Source organism: Littorina saxatilis, linkage group LG1 (genome assembly GCF_037325665.1).
Source record: "Littorina saxatilis isolate snail1 linkage group LG1, US_GU_Lsax_2.0, whole genome shotgun sequence".
In the NCBI taxonomy this organism is placed as follows: domain Eukaryota; kingdom Metazoa; phylum Mollusca; class Gastropoda; order Littorinimorpha; family Littorinidae; genus Littorina; species Littorina saxatilis.
Genome location: NC_090245.1, coordinates 33,084,939 through 33,105,782, shown reverse-complemented (window position 1 = coordinate 33,105,782; position 20,844 = coordinate 33,084,939). Strand labels below are relative to the sequence as shown.

Sequence of the window (20,844 nt, the reverse complement as noted above, 5' to 3'; positions counted from 1 at the left end):
TCTTTACAAAAATTGACTATATTCTATACAAGAAACAATTAACAAGGGTAAAAAGAGAAACAGAATCCGTTAGTCGCCTCTTACGACATGCTGGGGAGCATCGGGTAAATTCTTCCCCCTAACCCGCGGGGGGAACGATGGCTCAGGGGTTAGATAAACCACGAAATCTGGTGTGTGGTTTACGCGAGATAAATAGCAATTCAAACGAACTGTTTCATTTAATGCTATTGCAAGTGTGTTCCATAAGGTTAGAACTGCTTTTTTCATTAGCAGATTTAAATCGTTTTGGGGGCCCGGTAGCTCAGTTGGTAGAGCACTGGACTTGTGATCGGAAGGTCGCAGGTTCAATTTCGAATTCGGGCCGGGACGGACACGCGTCAACTTTATGTGCAGACCCAGAGACGGAAGCCATGTCCCACCCCCGTGTCACCACAATGGCACGTAAAAGACCTTGGTCATTCTGCCATAAGTGCAGGTGGCTGAATACACCTAAACACGCAGACACCTGGGAAGCGCGACTCCGTTGCTGCTAGCTTTCCACTGGGAGGAAGCGACCCGAATTTCCCAGCGATGGGACAATAAAGTAATGAAAATGAAACCATTTGAGACATACTGGGGCTTTAAGCGGTAGCGCTACTGGCTTGTACTTCAAGCGATCAAGCTGTCTCTAACAAACACATGCGGTAAAAACCACTTGCACGCAAACAGTACACACACACACACACACACACAAAATCATGCACTTGGCCAAACAAACATTTATTTTGATGAAAACCTTTTCAGCTGGGTACATACTCACTACATCATAACTACCGGTACAGACATTATGGAATGTTTAACATAGCATCATCAGCAACAATCCCCCTCCACTGACAGGCACACTCTGGGGCTGGCCCCGGCTCAGATGAAGTAGAGAAATTGATACATGTATCTGGTTGAAGCAATAAAAAATACATCCCTTCTCGTGCATGAAAGTGATCTTGTTATCTTGTTCACCAACCGCAAATCTGTTCAGGCTTTCACACAGAATAAAACGGGAGGCACCCGATGTTCCCCCAGGTCTATGTTCTCCCAGGTCTATGTTCCCCCAGGTCTAATATGTTATGTCATTATGTCATGTGTCATGGCATGTGTCATGTCATGGCAAATGACATTTCTGTCCTGGGGGAACTTTGAAATTTCTAGAAATCTGAAATGGAGTAAACTCTGTGTGGGGTGTGTACTTGGGTGTGTACTTTTCCCGCCAACAATGTCTCCAAACTGCCCGTCATTTCCCAAAAATCCAAAAAGCGGTAGGCCTACAGAAGTTACTGCATTCCGTTGCAATACACAACGGATCTATTCTTTTATTCAGCCTCTCTCTTGGCCTGTTTGTTGGTAGCTAGCCCACTGATAAAGCTTGGGTTTTCAGTGGAAGGAGCGGACTACTCTTTTATTATGAAGTCTTATATCGCGCGCGGCGCGTATCTCCAGACTCGGACTCAAGGCGCAGGGATCTATTTATGCCAGTACATTATAGAGAGCCTTAATTAATAGAGAAATTCAGGTTATTGATGGCCGATGTGAAATAACATATGGCATGACACATGACCTGACATGGCATGGCATGACATGACACATGGTATGACTGGAGGAACATAGACCTGGGGGAACATAGACCTGGGGGAACATAGACATGCTCCCAATAAAACCATCCTTCAACTTAAAACTATACCAATAATCAGCAGCCTGCCATGGAATCTTCGCATGCAAAGTTAACTTTTGTTGTTCAATTAACTTTGCAAGCGACACCTGCTAAATTAATTCTGAAAAAAACAACCCACCACTGCACAGGATGCAGCCACGCTGTTGACTTTTGGTAAGTGTCTAAGTGTAAGAGTTGTTGTATTCTGTGTGACAGTCGGGACAGAACTGTTACGGTGAACATAATAATTTACGCGGGAAGGACGGTACTTTAAAATTATTTCATGGAATATCATTAGGAAGAGAAGACTGAGCTGGACACAACAACGACTGCAGAGAACCACTGTGAACACAATCCGACATTCAACGAGTGTTTTCAAACAGAGGTGTCAAGGAAGCTAATCATCTGGACTTGCAAGTACTGTACTAAACACACTAGCCATAGTGTGGAGTTCACTGCCCCTTCTCCTGATCACTGCCAGTACAAATCACAACGCTAAGCATCAGAAGTAAAATATTTGCCGTCTACTGTATGTACACACAAATTCAACTGGATTTTTGCTGTTAAAGCTTGCTCATAATGTTCCTTCCAGGACTGATGACAGGAAAATCTGTTTCCTCTGCAGGCTTCTGTTGCGGAGGCTCTCCTAATCCTATGCAGGATAGAGGTCAGAATCTAAGCTGAGCTAAGGACATCCACACTGATACATGTACAATGTAAATATCATATTTTACTTAAAGTAACTTTTTAATCATTACTATAAACTTCTATGAACTTTAAAACAAACTCTGCTACTGCCCTTGCCGCTGCTGTTGTTATAAGCCCTCAATACAGTGTGAAGATGCCTTTCTTCTTTCATTTCTTCAATTACTTCTGCCCTGAAGCATTTTCAATATGTGCACTCTGAGAAACGATCTACTCTTAATAAGCATAGTTAGTTCTGGGGGGGGGGGGGGGGGGGGGGTCACATGTTGTCATTGTTAGTTAGTGACTAGTTGTTGAAGTTTCCTCAATTGCTGATTCTCATTTCACACCTACACTACTATCAACAACAAAAACAATTTTTTTTTTTAAACCACATCATTAGCATTTACTCTCCTTCACTTCACTTTGTTAATGCTTTTCAGTTGGAAAACACTTGTAAGAGTGATAAATACAAGCACATGCAGATTAATTTACAACACTAGCTTCTGCTGTAGCAAAATGCCTAAGATATCAAAATAATACTCAAACGATTAAACAAATATATGTAAGTAAATTTTCTGCATGTTCTTAAAAAAATGCAAAAACGTACTTATACATGTATGGTGCATACTAATATATCAAACCAATCAAAAGCAAGATATTTTACTGACTAAAACATTCTTCCATAAATTAAACATTCACATTAATTCTGAGAAAGCCATAAAGAATTTTATTCATAAAATACAACTTAAATTTTGTTATTTAAATCAAAATTTTACAATAACAGTTTTATAGTACATGTAAGACCAACATTTTTTTGTTCCAGTAAAGATGTGATAAGGATCGGCACAAAAAGATATTAGAATTCCAATCTACCAAGGATTACAAAGAGGAATTAAAACTGCCCTGAATTTCAACCTACCTCATGTCGCATGAAAACAGAGTATGGCTGCCTAAATGGCAGTGAACAAATGATCATTCCTGTAAAAACACAATTGTGCAAAACATGAGCGTACATGGGAGTTGCAGCCCATGAACGGAGAAGAAGAACAAGAACCTACCTGATGCTAAAAACCAATCCAAATCTGACATGCCAGAAATAAAAGATAAGTATTGCACATGACCACATGAGGTTAAGTAACACTGGTGTATCATCGCTGGTTGGGATCACAGTACTTTAATATTTACACACAAAGCAAAATAACAACAGTTTCTTTCTTTCTTTATTTGGTGTTTAACATCGTTTTCAACCACGAAGGTTATATCGCGACGGGGAAAGGGGGAGATGGGATAGAGCCACTTGTCAATTGTTTCTTGTTCACAAAAGCACTAATCAAAAATTTGCTCCAGGGGCTTGCAACGTAGTACAATATATGACCTTACTGGGAGAATGCAAGTTTCCAGTACAAAGGACTTAACATTTCTTACATACTGCTTGACTAAAATCTTTACAAACATTGACTAGTACTATATTCTAAACAAGAAACACTTAACAAGGGTAAAAGGAGAAACAGAATCCGTTAGTCGCCTCTTACGACATGCTGGGGAGCATCGGGTAAATTCTTCCCCCTAACCCGCAGGGGGTCCTAACAACAGTGGACCCCCACCGTTAATACCCTACTTTTTCACATTTTCTGTTCATAACATCCGTACATGTACTGTCGAACCAGCCCTGGTGATTACCTCTCGATAACAACTACCTGCCTTCGACGACCACCCGAAAGGATCCATGACAAGGGTTTTTTCCCTATATAATTCACCTTTCGATTTGGTAGAGCCGTGTTCGACTGTACTTCAATTTTTAGACTCCCTCCCTTTTAAGACCTGATTTATCAGAATTGTGGAGGTCGCAATCTTCACAGAGGGGTTCAACTGTGCCTTCTTACTTCTGAATTTGAATCTACAGAACCCTAGTGCACAAATCAATATGTATCTACTGGCACAGGGAAACATGTACACAATCAATCAATCAATCAATATGAGGCTTATATCGCGCATATTCCGTGGGAACAGTTCTAAGCGCAGGGATTTATTTTTTTATTTTTTATTTAATTTTAATTTTATGCAATTTATATTGCGCACATATTCAAGGCGCAGGGATTTATTTATGTGATATCTTTGCAAACAGACACCCTGTCCACAATGGTTTTAGGAATTTGGAATGACCGGATTTCCCTGTATGGTTACTTTAAACACAAATTATAGATTACCAGGGACATGTTCACATGATCTTTAAGACTTCTACATGCAGCAGATTCATATAAACAGGAAACAACATATTCCTTAATCGTATTTTATAAATCTCAATCAGAGCATTTCAAGAGAGAGAGGGAGAGGGAGAGGGGGGGGGGGGGGGAGAGAGAGAAACAGACAGAGAGAAAGATGGGAGGGGGTTATATTCATGTCAAAACAATTCCCTTCCTCCTGCAGTTAAGATCCATACATAATAACTCTTAACACATAACATAGACCCGTAGGAAAAAACAATTCACACAAACAAACAAGGAAAAAAAACCAAACAAAACAGTTTCTTAATCCGTCATTTCTGTCCAGTTTTATATGCAATCCTCCGCTCACTTGTCTATCCAGAACCAGTCTAGCTGCAATGATGATTTTTAATATGAAGACTTAAAGGTTCTGTCCTTCTTGCATACACAATCATGTTCACTGCCACAAATCTATCAAGGCCTTTAACACTTTCTACCCCACCTATGTTGACCAAGTTTGTTGTAGCCGAGACCAGCTGTGCTGCAGCAGGTCACCCAGAATTGTAGTAACTGTGTAGTGACTTTATATCAACACGCTGGAATGCAGGCGTCAGATGTACTTTACAGTCTGAGCGGATATATCCGTACCTGGTGAGATAGAGCCCTGGGAGACAATGAATGTGGGATAAGAGCCATCTCCTCAATTAAACTCATGGCTCAAGTCTGCAGCCTGTCTTGAACGGGATTTATTTGCTGAATCAGTTTCACACTTTGACATAGGTTTCAGATATCAGAATTAATTCAGCAAAAAATGGTCACTGCGCACAGAAAGCGGTTGGTGTATGTTTTGGGTACGTGTCCTACTGGAAGCCTTCTCTTACAATAGGTAAAAGTCTTAAATTGACACGTCTGTAACCAGGCAGTGTGCATGAGTGCTTATACACAAGAAAGACTGTACCTTTAAAATACGATATCTCATCTTGACAAAGCAGTTTTTAACGACCAAAATTTAAAACCTGGCTTCAATCTTATTGAAATCAGCCATTAAAATGTTCATGCATATACTCATCGATCCCACACTAAAAACAATTAAACAATGATTTAACGTTCCAGGATCAGGTTAGTGTGGTTTTGCAGATTGATACATACATGTACATTTATGATCATTTAAGAAGAATTACAACATAAGGAAGCTTTTACACAGCAGTATGATGAATTATCCAAAATCGGCCAAAACAGTATAAACCTAATAAGAACAACCAAAGTTTTTCATTGTGTTGAAATACATCGTGAAAGCACATCACACCAGGAATGCAAAAAGCAAGAGATCAAATATGCCCAGAAAACGAGTGAACACTAGGCTGCCGGACTCTGGTGGCTGCAACCACAGCAGGAAGCCTTGTTGATGTTGTTGAGCCTGGCTTTGCTTGACACTTGCAGGGCCTCTTGGTACAGAGAAGGTGACTCTGTCAACTAAGTTATGTGTACAATCCATTTCAATCACCATACAGGCAGCTGTACTTAGTCTTTGACGGATTTTAACTAACTAACTAGGGGGTCCTTAACGTCCTCACAGGAAATTTTCCTTTTAGGGACATGAGTTGATAATACGCTAAAAACGGATTTTAAAATGAATCATCCGTGTTAAGGGAGGTATAGAGCTGCTCACTATGGGGAGATAACCGTGGACGTGCAGAACCATTCATGATCACCGCTGGTCATATTTGATTGGTCATCAGTCTTCTTCTCTGTGCCAAGTGGACTCACCAGCAACAACTTCTAAATCAAAATCACATTTTTAAGTGTCAGAGGAAATGTTTGTACGTCTGGATTTATGTCCTACATTTGTCAAGATCTCTGGTAAGAGTCTGTATGAGCATTCGCGAAACACAGATTTCTACATTGCAGCCAAAACCGCCTACTTGAAACAACAGAAGACATAAAGTAACAATAAATTCAAATGCATGTTTAAAGGCACAGTAAGCCTCCAGTAAACCATCACAGATACTGTCAGGCTTTTACACACAGTACAAACACCCTTTCATTTAAACACTCACCGCTTGAGGACATCCTAGGTGCCCTCCGTAAAGAGCGAAAAATGTTCAAAGAATTTATTGTTGCGTGGTTTATCTTACCCCTGAGCCATCGTGAACCCGTGTGATCCAGTTTCCCTTTTTCACAATGTAGTCGTCAGTTAGTAATTTGAATGCGAATCGATGTGAGCTTATCTGCAATAGCACGTTATTATGCACCTCTCACTATGCACGAAACAAACGGCTGTGGTTCACAAGAACTCTAGCGATGGCTTTTGAATGTTGAGAGGAACTGGCGATATGCATAAACCGTCGTCTGCTACGAGAACCACTACCTTGCGTGACCCTGCTTCCGGGCTTTTCTTTTTTCAAACTTCCAAAACTTCGAATTGTACTGATCTTGTCTTGATGAAAAAAGAATTCTTTTATGATTTAAGAATGTTTGTGTAACAAGCTGTCAATTCATTATTTAGATTTTAATAGTTAGGTCTAGCGCCAAAACGCACCACGGTCCAAAAAGTGTCCGAGACAATCCGCAAAATTAATTCTTTAAAAATTGCTCGCTCTTTACGCAGGGCACCTAGGATGTTCCCGTTTGGTGAGCGTTCAAATGGAAGGGTGTTTGTACTGTGTGTAAAAGCCTGACAGTATCTGTGATGGTTTACGGGAGGCTTACTGTGCCTTTAAGTTTATGCACATTATCATATTTGTAGCCCTCTCACTGACTAGTAAAAAAATTGGAATGCCTCAATTAGTCAGTGTCTTTGCAATCACAAAATAACAGTACAGAAGTGCTTTTAAGTACAATAAATACTGTCAACTTACCTCTGTACAATCTACCGTTCCTATGATCAGGTGAAAAGAACACCAGCTTCCACAAGTCATGGTGTAACCTTGCTTAAGCTTGTACTGGATATATCCCACACAGAATTGAAAACAAAAATTGAATCAAAACATTAGCATGTTCAACCCAGTACACATTTCAAAATAATAAGCCACAATGCGTTACTGTTCATACACTTGCGTTTCTAGTCCAATAAACTAACACACATTATAAAAAAAGTAACAATCACATTCCTATTTTAACTGATGAGTACATTATATAACATCTCTCTTCAAAATTGTGCTTATAAACAATAGAGTGCAGTCTCCAATCATATCAACATGATGAAATATCTTTAGCCTGACAAACAATAATGTCAAGTTATAAGAGAGAGAGAGAGAGAGAGAGAGAGAGAGAGAGAGAGAGAGAGAGAGAGAGAGAGAGAGAGAGAGAGAGAGAGAGAGAGAGAGATGAAAACACAGTCTACATTTGTGAATTTCTCATAGAATATTCCCAAGAAAGCACCAAATACAAAAATACTGTTTGAAAACCACTGCCCACGTCCTCACAACAAAAACCAAACAAACTCTGCTCATCTGCTCTCTTACAATCAGCTGATCAAATGATTAAATCTCATCACTGAATCTTTTCTACAAAAATAAATTCCCCTGTCAACCTCTCTTAAAGGCTGCCATATATGTAGCGTTCATTAATTAATTCATATCTTTCTTTCTTTATTTGGTGTTTAATGTCGTTTTCAACCGTTCAAGGTTATATCGCGACGGGGAAAGGGGGGGGGGGGGGGGGGGGATGGGATAGAGCCTCTTGTTAATTGTTTCTTGTTCACAAAAGCACTAATCAAAAAATTGCTCCTGGGGCTTGCAACGTAGTACAATATATGACCTTACTGGGAGAATGCAAGTTTCCAGTACAAAGGACTTAACATTTCTTACATACTGCTTGACTAAAATCTTTACAAACATTGACTATTTTCTACACAAGAAACACTTAAGGGTAAAAGGAGAAACAGAATCCGTTGGTCGCCTCTTACGACATGCTGGGGAGCATCCGGTAAATTCTTCCCCCTAACCCGCGGGGGGGGGGGGGGGGGGGGGGGGGATTAATTCATATTGTTTACATGTGCCAATAATGTTATAAAACTGTACCTAAGGGGATATAATAACGATTGGCTGTAGCTTTCGAACACAGAAAAAATTATTTCAGTATTGCAAAGTGGTGTTGATAGTGTCGAATGTAAACAGAACAGTCTCAAAGTGAAGTGGATGTTTTCCGGAAATTGCGAAGTTAACAAGAATACAGAAAAGCGCGCTTTCCTGCTAAAGCACAATACGCTACCGCGCTAATCTGGCGTGCCAATATCACTACGTTTTGCACGTGGAAGGTGAGCGATTTCCTTCACGCAGGGATTGACGAAGCTGTACTGTCTGTGTTGACAGTCTAAAAATAGCCCAAGTCCTGGAGAACTGTTGCTAAACATAGCAATAAAGAATTAATTATTTCTCGTAATTGGTAAGGACTTCAAACCTAAAACTTTGCAGGAAGCTCAATTTATACATCCCCGCAACGATGGGACAAGCCCTGGAAGTAATAAAACTAATTAAATAGGACTATATGTCAGCCTTTAAAGTAAGTAGCGATAACATTGATTAAAAAAAAGTTTGATAAGTCTTAAAAGTCAAATGTAAAACAAAGAAAGGAAGTACAAATCACATGATTACAGCAGAACAATCTGTATACATAGGCATATGATAATATACTCACTAAAATGCCACCTGTCACATTCCCAATCTTTTTCTGTTACAATGTAAAGCCTTTCTGTGCCTAAGACCAGTTGGCCTATATTGGGACAGGTATTGGTAATATGCTGAAGATATGGTGTGATACTTTGACTCGAATAAGCCTGCTGTGGCCGTCTTCTTCGACACACCAGCATTGGATTTGTCTTGTCAAAGTATCGAAATACGATCATGATAATCAGAGACAAGAGATGATGCATGCGTGTCGTCGTGTTTTCCAAGCCCTGAGACTTTCGCTGTGAACTTGGGTTCTTTTTCGTGCGCATGTGTGCACACGGGGGTGTTCGGACACCTGAAGAGAGTCTGCACAAAGTTGACTCCGAGAAATAAATCTCTCGCCAAACGTGGGATTCGAACTTGCGCTGATAGCGACCAACTGGCTACAAAGCCAGTGCGCTACCAACTGAGCTACTTCCCCGCCCCCTTCTGTGCCTGTCTCTTAGGCCCAAATAACTGTACATCATAGAAGACGCGCAAACAAGTGAACAAACTAACGAACAAACATAAACGCTCAAGCACCAGAAACAACACATGTGTTAACACACTCACACAGAAACACACCCAAGAAATCCAGAATTCTTCACCACATACATATACATAATGAGATCCCATTTCTGTAGGTTATAAGCCTTCTCCAACACAGTTAACTTTGTATTTGTTTGGCACACTGTTTGTTCTTTGAATGTAGCATGGTTTCCTTATGAAAAAGGTCTAAGGAGACATGAGATTGTGAAATTGAAAAAAAGCAAGAAAAACCTGAAAGAATGCCTTCCCCATCACCCACTGGACAATTATTGAAAACAATAAAATGCCAAATCGTACAATCCGATAAAACTCAAAAATGATCTCTCGAGCTGTAAAAAACAAAAATTCTGCCAATTAATGGAAAGATCTCATGCCTGCTCCGACAAGAAGCGGAATAGAAATGTACAAGACATTTTCTAACATTATTCTGCAACAACTATATGGCCAAGTTGTATATACATGCATGTAATCTACCTGTGTGTAAAGATATGGATGTATGTCTGTGCATGTTAGGTCCACTTCAAAATGTTGCTCTTTTTTCACGATAATTATTACGGAGATATTAGAGTATTCAAATGGATTCCACTTTTGAGTCCAAAATACTACATGTAATGTGATGCTGCTGGGTTAATACTTTGCATTGGTTTAAGTGATATACCGCTTCACTCACAATCATTTTCACATGGTCCCTCTTCATGTCCAACATTGGTGCATTAAATAAAGTTACATCAGAAGAATTTGCTGTGCAGAATTAAATGCTTAGAGTAGCTAAAGACAGACTTGCCATTACAATAAAAACAGCCATTTTCTACTACTTTAATATTAGCTGACAGTGTGTTTCACAAACAGGTTTGATCCTCTTCATCCTCTTAACGTTTGACACAAGTTCTGATGGGGATGGGGGTGGGGCTGTGTTTATTGTTTGCCTAAAATTCATCTGTCTCAGAAAGACATCATTATGTGAAGGTGGGGTGTGTACAATGTAGTTAGATGGAGGTACGATAAAAGGGGCTTTGGGTGGGGGGAGGAAGAAAGAAGGAAGGGGAGACGAGAAAGAGAGAAGAAAGAGAGAGAAAGAAAGAAGAAAGAGAGAGACAGAGAGAGAAAGAGAGACAAATACAAAAAAAAATATTGCACATAAGAGCAATCCACAAGAACACCAGTAGGTCCCACGAATCAGCCAAACTCAACGTTTCATTTCCTCGATCATTTCGGACAGCAAGGATTGTCCACCATAAGCACAACATCAATCCCATAATGCTCCACCAGCTCCATGAGAAACGTGCGGTCACCAACAGGGTCAAGGCCAATGGCCTTCATGTGGTCGGAGGTCAGCTGTCGGTCATGTGACATGGAGATGTCCAACAGAGTGTGGAACAGCCGATCGTTCAGCTCCATGAAGTACCTGAAGAGATCAGATAAAAGTATTCTATTCACCTCACCCACAAGCCTAAATCAGAGCAGTTGTAAATAGCCTTGTACATATTATTTGACATTTTCTTTTGTTTTTCATGCTTACTTTTGAGTACCGTGTCTCTATTTGTGTTGTTGCCTTGTCATTTTCATGTAATTTATGCTTAAGTGTAAATGAGTGTTTGTTTGTTTGTTTGCTTAACGCCCAGCCGACCACGAAGGGCGATATCAGGGCAGTGCTGCTTTGACATTTAATGTGCGCCACACACAAGACAGAAGTCGCAGCACAGGCTTCATGTCTCACCCAGTCACATTATTCTGACACCGGACCAACCAGTCCTAGCACTAACCCCATAATGCCGGACGCCAGGCGGAGCAGCCACTAGATTGCCAATTTTAAAGTCTTAGGTATGACCCGGCCGGGGTTCGAACCCACGACCTCCCGATCACGGGGCGGACGCCTTACCTCTAGGCCAACCGTGCCGGTCGTAAATGAGTGTGAATGAGTTGTTTATGCAAAAGAATGTGTATGAGTGCGCCTTGAGTCGCCTTGTGGTGAGATCTGTGCGCGTTATAAATTCTCGTATTATTATTATTATTATAATATCAAAATAAACAAAATTAAAAATTATCACAAACGGAGCAAAACCTTCCAAACATCAGCATGAAGGTTTTTATTTTTATTTATTTATTTTTTTAAACAACACGAAACATACACACAAGAAAAAGAGAGAATGAGAGTAAACTCTTGGAACTCTGTTTTCTTGGAGCGACACTAGCCTGTCTTCAAGTAGAAATGTTGTGAATTTCAAAAGCTGTTAATAACAAGAAAATACTTGACTTAACATATCAGTGAACACATGCACGCACACAGAACTGAAACAATGAAAATAATAATAATTTATGATAATTAAACATTCTTCCACGGATTTCATCAACACCAGACGCGAGTCTCACGGCACTTCAAATCATTCAATAAACAGACTGTTTGTGTCACAATAAATTCAACGAGACGACTGCAATAGGTTTCTCTTGCAGACCTGGGAACCCCTGTTTTGCACTTGGAGTATTCTCAAACAAACTTGGTGTATTTTCAGAAAAATGAGCGTACTCCACACAGCATTTGAACATCCATGATTTAAACATGCTTCACCTGCGCCTGTCGTACCGTTTATTAAGTTTACCAATACATTAAAAACAAATGCTTCTTTCAATGTTTTCTGACAAAAACTGTAATCATGTGTCAAAGTATTGGATCGGCTTCGGGATGTGCTTGTGAAGAAAAGTAGTCTAGGAATTTTTCTGGTCGTATTGTTTTTCCACTGACCGTACTGATCGTATTCTAGACAATAATGCGTACAAAATACGGCGAAATCGTATGGGTTCCCAGGTCTGCTCTTGCTTTTCATGTGCGAAAAGCAGGCCAGGCAAAAAAGAACAAAGCAAGAAGGTCAGGTTGACAGAAAAAGGTCTGCCCTCAACTGGGAACACTCTGCTTCACTGCACTCAACAATACTCACGACAAAATGACTTCCTCCTCTGTGATGTCATCCTCTCCCACCTCTTCTGACATCAGGGGAAACGTGTGCTGAGCTCTGAAATCACAACAACACTAATACAGTGAACAGAGCAAGGAAAGGCAAAATAACCAGCCACAGATACTAGTGAAAAGACTCTCTGACAAAAAAAAATCAAAGCCTTGCAAAGCGACCCAAGCTCTCATAGTCTTACTGGTAGTACTACACAAGTACAAATAAACAAGCAAGTAAAAAGAAGCACTATTTCTACAATTGTCATGTCTAATATCTTAACAAAGAGAAATAAATACGCTTGCAAGTGGGACTTCAAACCCTATAGATTTTCCATCAGAACTGTACAAATAACAAAACCATGCATTTAACTATTAGACCAAGTTGAAATATCCTGCTAGAAAGAATTCATAATTTGTAAAAACAACACACACAGAAAGTGTTTTGAAGTCTAAAAGAAGACAGACAGACAGACATAGATAGATAGACAGGCAGGCAGGAAGGCAGACTGACACCAAACAACTAAAGGCCTGCAACTCTTACAGAACAAGACCACAACACTTGCATTTCAGAAGAACCCTATTTGAAACTAATTTCTTATGAGTATTTCTGATTGCACTAAAAGCTCACCTTTGATTGTTGAGTTTTGTAAGCTTTTCCCTGTCAGCATCGCATGTTTTCAGCAAGTCTTTCATGGCCGGGGAGGAACAGTTAATGTTTTGATTGTCTACGTAGATGTCGTACAGGTGAGACTTGGACTCAAAGATCTTCTCTGTCGTACCTGTGGAAAAGAACAGAAAATGATAATCGTTATCAATGATCAACGATTTATTTTGATTGAGGAAAATCCTACACATACCATAACACACACACACACACACACACACACACACACACACACACACACACACACACACACACACACACACACACAACAAACAACCATGGTAAAAACAGACAAGAATTTTTTTTATAAATATCAAATCATTTTTAGAAACTCACAGGCAATGTAGGAGACCTCGTTTTCCAGTGTTTCAATGTCAGCGACATTAATATAGAAGTGAGGTCTCAACTCATGGTTCCCCAAACCCTGGACGTTGTGACTGGCCAGGCAGCAAGCACAGTATACTGTGGACAACAAGAAAAGAAAACAAAATTTTTTTGTTGAACGATTCAGAAAAAGAACAGCTTTATTAGACTAACACTCACATTAACAACAGCAAATAAGTTATTGTCCATTACATTAGAACATTTTCTTCAAAACTTAATGTAACCGAGTGCCAAAACACCACAATCACCTTTGGAGGCAAAGTCCAATCAAACAGGATTGAGAATTTTAGAGCTTATTTCTAAGCCCTATAAAAACTGTTATGCATTCGCAAAGGAATCCATGAACATACAGAGAGACAAAAGCCGCCAGACCCCATCACAAACAGAACTCTACAATCCACAGGTGTTGCCAACTTCAAAGGCGAACAACTCTGCAGAGTCTGCTGTGAAGGGCGACGGTAGTCTCCCTGTCACATTAACATCTAATGTATTCATTCAGCAAACAAAGTAAATGAATGATACTCACCTCCAACACATTTTTAAGAGGGGTGTAAAGTTCTATAAATAAAAAACCCAAGAAAGGTAAAGATGGAAAAAAGGTTTATTCAATACAAAAGCAAACATTCACTTGAGAAAAAAAAGTGAATGTTTGGTTTTGTCCTGAATGAAACGTTTCAATGATTTAACCCTTCCGGTTTTTTTATTCTTGATTTTGAACGTTAGCATTCTATCGGTTTTCAGTCTTTTGTAAGTTTCATAACCATCTCTATCAAAGCATAACGAGGTGCACATTTTTTTTTCTTCGATTTTTACATTTTACCGTTTTCTCCATTTTAAGAAGTATACACTCCACTCAACCTCCTGACCCTCGTTTGAATCTCTTAATTGTAGTCACCACTAACATTTTTGCAAATCAGCCCACCATCACTCATAGAAACGTAAGGACACAATCTTTTTCTCTCTTCCAGACGCTTTTCTCCTCTACCCTCTACAATCCCTTCACTCCTCCCTCAACCTCAGTATCCCCCCCCCCCCCCCCCCCCCCCCACCCCACCCCATCCCTAGCCTTGCTAGCCCTTTCCCCTTACCTCTGTAACAGACCACCCCAATGGGAGGGGGAGAGAAGAAGATGATGCGTCGCTGTAGTAATGCAAATTTCCACAATGTGAACACATGGTCTCCAAAGAAATTGATGAACTGGGCAAAACAGCCTGCTGGGTGGGTAATCTGCAAAAAATAAGGGTAAAATTGGACAAAGGACATGCACTGTAAAATCAAAAAAAAATTTACTTATATCTATACTTGAAGGCAGACAGGCTTAGAGTTAGAGACATAGAAATACCAGACATGTACCGGCATCACATCTGAGGAATATGAACAGGTATTATACCTCATTGCAGAGAAAACAAAGGGTATTCATGCCTCCTGAAGAAAAGGTCAAGAGGTACATGGTAATTTTTGTTTAAAAAAACAGCAGTACCGTTTATGAACTGCATAAATTGAACAAATATCCATCTAGTGTATGACAAGGCAAGACACCTTTCTGGAGTAAGATCTGATAAACAAAGGGAAGTAAGAGGTCTAAATGCATGACAAGTGTAATAGAGTAAGAGAGAGTTGTGCAGAACCTTTCTCCTGGCACCTGAGAGAATAACAAGCATCAAAATGAACAAGCGACTTTCATCCTTCTGGAGTAAGCACACAACAAAGATGATGTCAAACTTTAAAGAGATAAAATCCTCCAAACCTTCATTTCTGGAAGCAGCTCCTGACTGGGTGTGGAGGGGGTGGAGAGGGGAGAGGGGCGAAGAATCCCAGTTGGTGATGATTCCCCTAACTCTGCCTTTTTGTCATTGTAGAGAGCAGTCAACTGGGTGTACTTTCCTGGAGTTTCTAACTGGTGTCTGCAAAAATATCAAACGATCAGACACAAATTCAACAAATATGAAAAGACACTATTCTAAGTTTTAGACTACAAGGCGCTACAGTGGACCCCCCTTTTAAAAATTCAGGTCTTAAAAAGGAGGGAGTCTTAAAATGGGGGTCAATTTACAGAGGTTATGAACAGACAATCTAAAAAAGCAAGGTCTTAAAAAGGGGGGGGGGGGGGGGTCTTAACACTTTCTACCCCACCTATGTTGACCAAGTTTTTTTTAGCCGAGACCAGCTGTGCTGCAGCAGGTCACCCAGAATTGTAGTAACTGTGTAGTGACTGTGTATCAACACGCTGGAATGCAGGCGTTAGATCGACGTTACAGGAAGCGACTGAAGCTAACAGTCTGAGCGGATATATCCGTACCTGGTCAGATAGAGCCATATGAGTGGGTACGGATATATCCGTACCTGGGAGACAATGAGTGAAAAGGTGGTTCCACTGTACCATAGGGTGCATCCACTCATGTTTTTGTTTGTAACAAAAAGAATTTTGTCTGCACACAAGGTGATGCCAAGCATAACTAAGGCACTGCACAGCACATTTCTGATGTCACATTTGGGTTGACTGATGACGGCGTTCTATAGGAAGCATGGGGCAGGTGAGGATCAGGGGAGGTAAACACAGCAAGGAAAGACAATTTTGTCACAAATTAGACCAAGTCCACCTACAAGCCACACAGGTGAAGACTTGGAAAAATGTTTCCCCAAAAGTTTTAACATTTACAATTTGTCTACATCTGTTGCCTGTTAGTTGTTAAGGGGTTGTGTATCTAAGCTTCGGCAATGATCGTACGAGAGAGATCCTACTGACATCATTACTCTAAGATATCATCTTATGTGACCGTCATTGCCTGTGAAGGAGGAGTCTCCCTGTACCTCTCACACAATGACGGTAACAAAAACAATGGCACAATGCAAGATGATGTCATAGAGTAAGTAGTGATTGTAACATAGCGATGAGAGAGAAAAAAAGCACTTTGAGTACAAAATCTCCATGAAGGATGGGTGAACGGTAGTGTACATTTTTGGCTAATGAAACAAAATAAGGACTATACAATGTATTTACCTGACTTGGGTTTCCAAAAACTGCATGTGTCTGTACAGGTTGGTGTAGGAGTATGAGAGGATGCCCACTGATTTCATGCGCGCTCCTCTCTCAATCTCGCTCTCCACTGGCATGTTCTCAAAGCATGACAGTCCATACAACCCTTCCTTCCGAAAATACCTGAAAGATAGATATATTAACATGTACAAATCCATCTGCACGTTCACCACTTACTGAACGAGAATGACAACACTTAATGAAACTACAGTGGACCTCCAACAACCTGACAAAAACTGGTCTTAAAAAGGAGGTACATTTACAGACATTATGAACAGGAACACTGACCAAGCAAGGTCTTAAAATGAAGTCTTAAATTGGGGGGGGGGGGGGGGGGGGGGGGGGGAGGGGGGGGGCTTAAAAGGAGGGTTCCACTGTATTGTGAAAAGGGTCAGTGGCCTCATAATGACATCCTTCCTTCCTCATCCTGTTATAAATGTAAAGCATATTTTAATTGATCTCCAAATCTCCCACTTAAAAATTTAAAAAAAGGTTGAAAGAACTCCATCCCCTCCCAGTCCCACCCTTTCAAGAAGTCTTTCATATTTGTTGGTTTGTGTGCAACTGGTTGTGTACAAATTGTGTGAAAGATTTATTTAGAGTGAACTGGTCGCTTTGCCTGAAATTACACATTCTAAAGATCGCCTTAGCAATAATGCGACAGTGACGTGCAACTGGTTGTGTACAAATTGTGTGAAAGATTTATTTAGAGTGAACTGGTCGCTTTGCCTGAAATTACACATTCTAAAGATCGCCTTAGCAATAATGCGACAGTGACGTCCCTAACGAAGAGCAAAGCATCTGTCAGTTTGTCAAGCCAACTTACACAAAATCTCTGTCTAGCGTGTGTGACCCACTTGGCATGGCCTTGAACTCCACTCCATCAAGGTCAATGTCCTCCGGTAAACACCACTCAACCATATTGCCTGCACACACAGAAAGATGATAGCATAACACACAGCAAAGTCCTCTAACAGAAGATCCATGTTAAAACTTTCAGAGAAGTAAAGTGATGTCTTCAGGTACAACAAGGACTTTTCTCAGCCAGCAGAGAGTGGAATAGGATCACCATCAAGTCAATACCTCCCAACTGATTGGTAAAGCTTTTGCCACAAGGTCAAATCTTTTAGTAATCTTTCTTTCTTTATTTGGTGTTTAACGTCGTTTTCAACCACGAAGGTTATATCGCGACGGATCTTTTAGTAATCATGGTGACCATTGACAATAGTAACACATACACCAACATCACTGACTGAGCATGGCTGCTACCACCACCATTACCACAAGCTGATAAAGCAAAGGCTAAATCAATAAGCCAAAACAGTGTATACCATCCCTGGGTCACATACACATTTTATGTACACACATAAAGTCAGACACTGGAGAAGACCCGATTTGATTGGTTGGATGGTTAATGACTAATGTGCATTCAATTTCAAAGGTGCTGAAAGAAAAACAAAACTACCCTTTTAAATTTCTTTCAGTGCTGCTTTAACCCTGCAACACATTGTCTTTAAGTTTAATGGTGGTTTTAATTAATTCGATGAGATGAATCGATGTTACACCATCATTTTAGCAATGCACGATAAATGTGAATGATAGGGCAATCCCTTCTCGAGCAAGCGAACTCGATCTACACTCTGAATCTAAATTTTCATCATAGCTATTCTACTCCATAATAGTGAACAGAATTCAAAGTTAGACATTGCATTCCTAAGGCAATTAAGCTCCTGTTAGAAGGCACCCCCGATAGCCCCATAGCGTAAAGTACAAGCACGAAAATGAAGCAGTGAACGTTGCAGAAGTAAATTATGATTTCAAACAAAGCTGTTAACAAAACATGATCTAAGGAAGAATTTTCTTAATTTCTGATGAGGTTTTCTGGGGTTTAGCATCAACCAATCGGGTTACAACAGAAAAATACTACAACTACAACGAAATAGCAATTATGGTGCCATAATCATAGTAATTAGTAACGTATGATTGAGTGACTGTACGCCTTGAAAAAGGCGTAACCATAGCCTCTAGCGAGAGGGTTAGGACAGTAACCTCGATTATCTGCATCAAAATGACGTCATGCCATAACTATAGAAAGTCGGAGTAGGATTACGCGGTTATAAAGGCGTAACCGTAGCTACTGCCATTTCCTAAAGTTACTCGCCCGGCTGGCCAGTTACATTTTTTTTATTTGGCCACGACTTCTTTTAGTTTTACATGGAATAAGACCATCCTTCCACACACCAAAAAATAACACCCTGAGGCATGACTGCTGACGTGCTGTACGTGCTGTGTAAGTGTGTTGGAATTTGTTTAAATACATTTTTAATTTCTTAAAAAAAAACTAACTATATTCTAACTGTGCACAGTGAGCAAAATCAAAAACAAATCACATAAGTTAAATATGAAGAGAAAGAAAACTAAATCAAAGAAAATGATCTAGCCTTACCTGAGCGTGTGTCAAATGCCACAACAAAAATAGCAGCGACGAAATCGCTTTCTGCCAGGGCGGCCAGACTGGGACTGGTTGTGAGGGTGACGCGGCCAGTTTCCCCCTGGCCAGAGTCCGACAACGACCCCGCATTGCTGCTCTGATAGCCCCTCCGTCGTGCTATCCGATTGTTATCTTCGTCCGCATCTTCATCTACGCATAGCAGAGGTTTTCTGTCTTCGTTCGCCATTGTCAATGTGTGATTGTGAGAGTGGTCTCCCCTGCTCCAGCTGATTAAAAGTGGAGAAGTGCTGGGGAGCATGCCATGGTTTGCGCCCAAGAATGGGAAGCTACTGACAAAGAGGAGTACTAACTTTATGTGAAAACGGAATTATGTTGGTTGTTAACCAAGTTTGACCTCCACACCATAAACCTCACTTTTTTTGCACAAATGACATTTGTTGGGTGCCCAGCGCCTTTTGAAACCAAAAATGCAAATATTTGTCCAATGGTGAAAAATATAAAGTACCCAACCTCCTGAACATAAAATACTAAAAATTCAATTGTCTAATCATGGCAGTGGAACCTCCCTTTGAAGACCCCAAATTTAAGATTTCCTGCTTTTAATTGAAGACCCTCTTTTTTCAGATGTTCTGTTCATAGCCTCTGTAAATTTGCATCCATTGAAAGACCCAGCCGATTTTCTACGATTTTTGAAGGACGTTAAAAGTGGGTTCCACTGTACAAGGTTATTTTTTTTTACCGATAAATCTACAATGTTACTGTCCACAGCTTTGGAGCACACTTTCAACACTATACCGTCTTGCTGGAGAGGCATCCATTTTGAACCATTATTTTCCCCCCTAGTTCAACACTTATCTGAGCATGCAAGTTGTTTGTAAATCTAACGAGTAAATCACTAGAGTAAGTGAACAATAAAGCAAAAGAAGTCATCCGTTTCAGAGCTTTGCAGACTACTGATTGGCCTTTGCGTGCAATTTTCTCAATGAGAAGAGGCCAGAACCTTTAGTAACACTAACACCATCAAAATTTGTAATAAGGCCAAAAAAAAAAATAGGTCTGTTTACGGTAACCCGACCGACCCTAGTTTTTTCGCGCGACCCTAGACTTTTTTTTGGCATTTGGGGAACAAAAAAAAACCCAAAAAAAATCTTGGTTTTTTTTGGGCAAAATAACGTAAAAATATGGTTTTTTGGAAAAAAAAAAAAAAAAAAAAAAAAAACAATCCCGACCTACCGACCCTATTTTTTGGGCCTATGTTACCGTAAACAGACCTATTTTTTTTTTGGCCTAACAAGGGGAGGCGAGATGAGTGCAAAGATGAGTGATCAAAGACAGTTTCCATTTCTCTGTTTGTTGGTTTTGATTCTTAAAAACCCATAGTCCTTGTTATGGCGGGCTTGTGCATGTTCAAACAAAAGATACATATTTGGACTAAATTCCATTTAGCTTTTTGTTGTTTAACTGTTTTCAACAGCCCTTTTAGGTGTCTTCCTGTGTATGCGCTGTGTAACAGACAATGTTTTGTAGTGTGCAGGATATTTTGAGTACGAGTCTGCAAAGGACATTAATAAGTTTGACTTTCAAGGTACA

At 40.2% G+C, this 20,844-nt stretch overlaps 1 protein-coding gene across 1 annotated transcript; it reads right to left on the bottom strand.

Moving 5' to 3' along the window:
• Positions 1 to 740: 740 nt before the first annotated feature.
• On the bottom strand, positions 741 to 19,495 carry LOC138967434 (DENN domain-containing protein 11-like). The gene is made up of 9 exons (XM_070339983.1): positions 19,249 to 19,495; positions 17,629 to 17,728; positions 16,767 to 16,925; positions 15,513 to 15,669; positions 14,854 to 14,992; positions 13,718 to 13,843; positions 13,346 to 13,496; positions 12,707 to 12,781; positions 741 to 11,178 (listed from the first exon to the last, which is right to left on the bottom strand). Exons 1-9 carry the CDS (start codon positions 19,478 to 19,480, stop codon positions 10,980 to 10,982), a joined length of 1,338 nt encoding a protein of 445 aa, XP_070196084.1. The 5' UTR covers positions 19,481 to 19,495; the 3' UTR covers positions 741 to 10,979.
• Between the last annotated feature and the right edge of the window lie 1,349 nt (positions 19,496 to 20,844).

What these genes read in the sequence shown, in the direction of transcription:
- LOC138967434 (XM_070339983.1), bottom strand. Translation starts at nt 19,480, where the DNA reads ATGGCGAACGAAGACAGAAAACCTCTGCTATGCGTAGATGAAGATGCG. An exon ending in TTTTTGGAAACCCAAGTCAG is followed by an intron (nt 15,670 to 16,766) that starts GTAAATACATTG and finishes ATATTTTTGCAG; the next exon opens with ACACCAGTTAGAAACTCCAG. An exon ending in ACAAAACTCAACAATCAAAG is followed by an intron (nt 12,782 to 13,345) that starts GTGAGCTTTTAG and finishes TTGTGATTTCAG; the next exon opens with AGCTCAGCACACGTTTCCCC.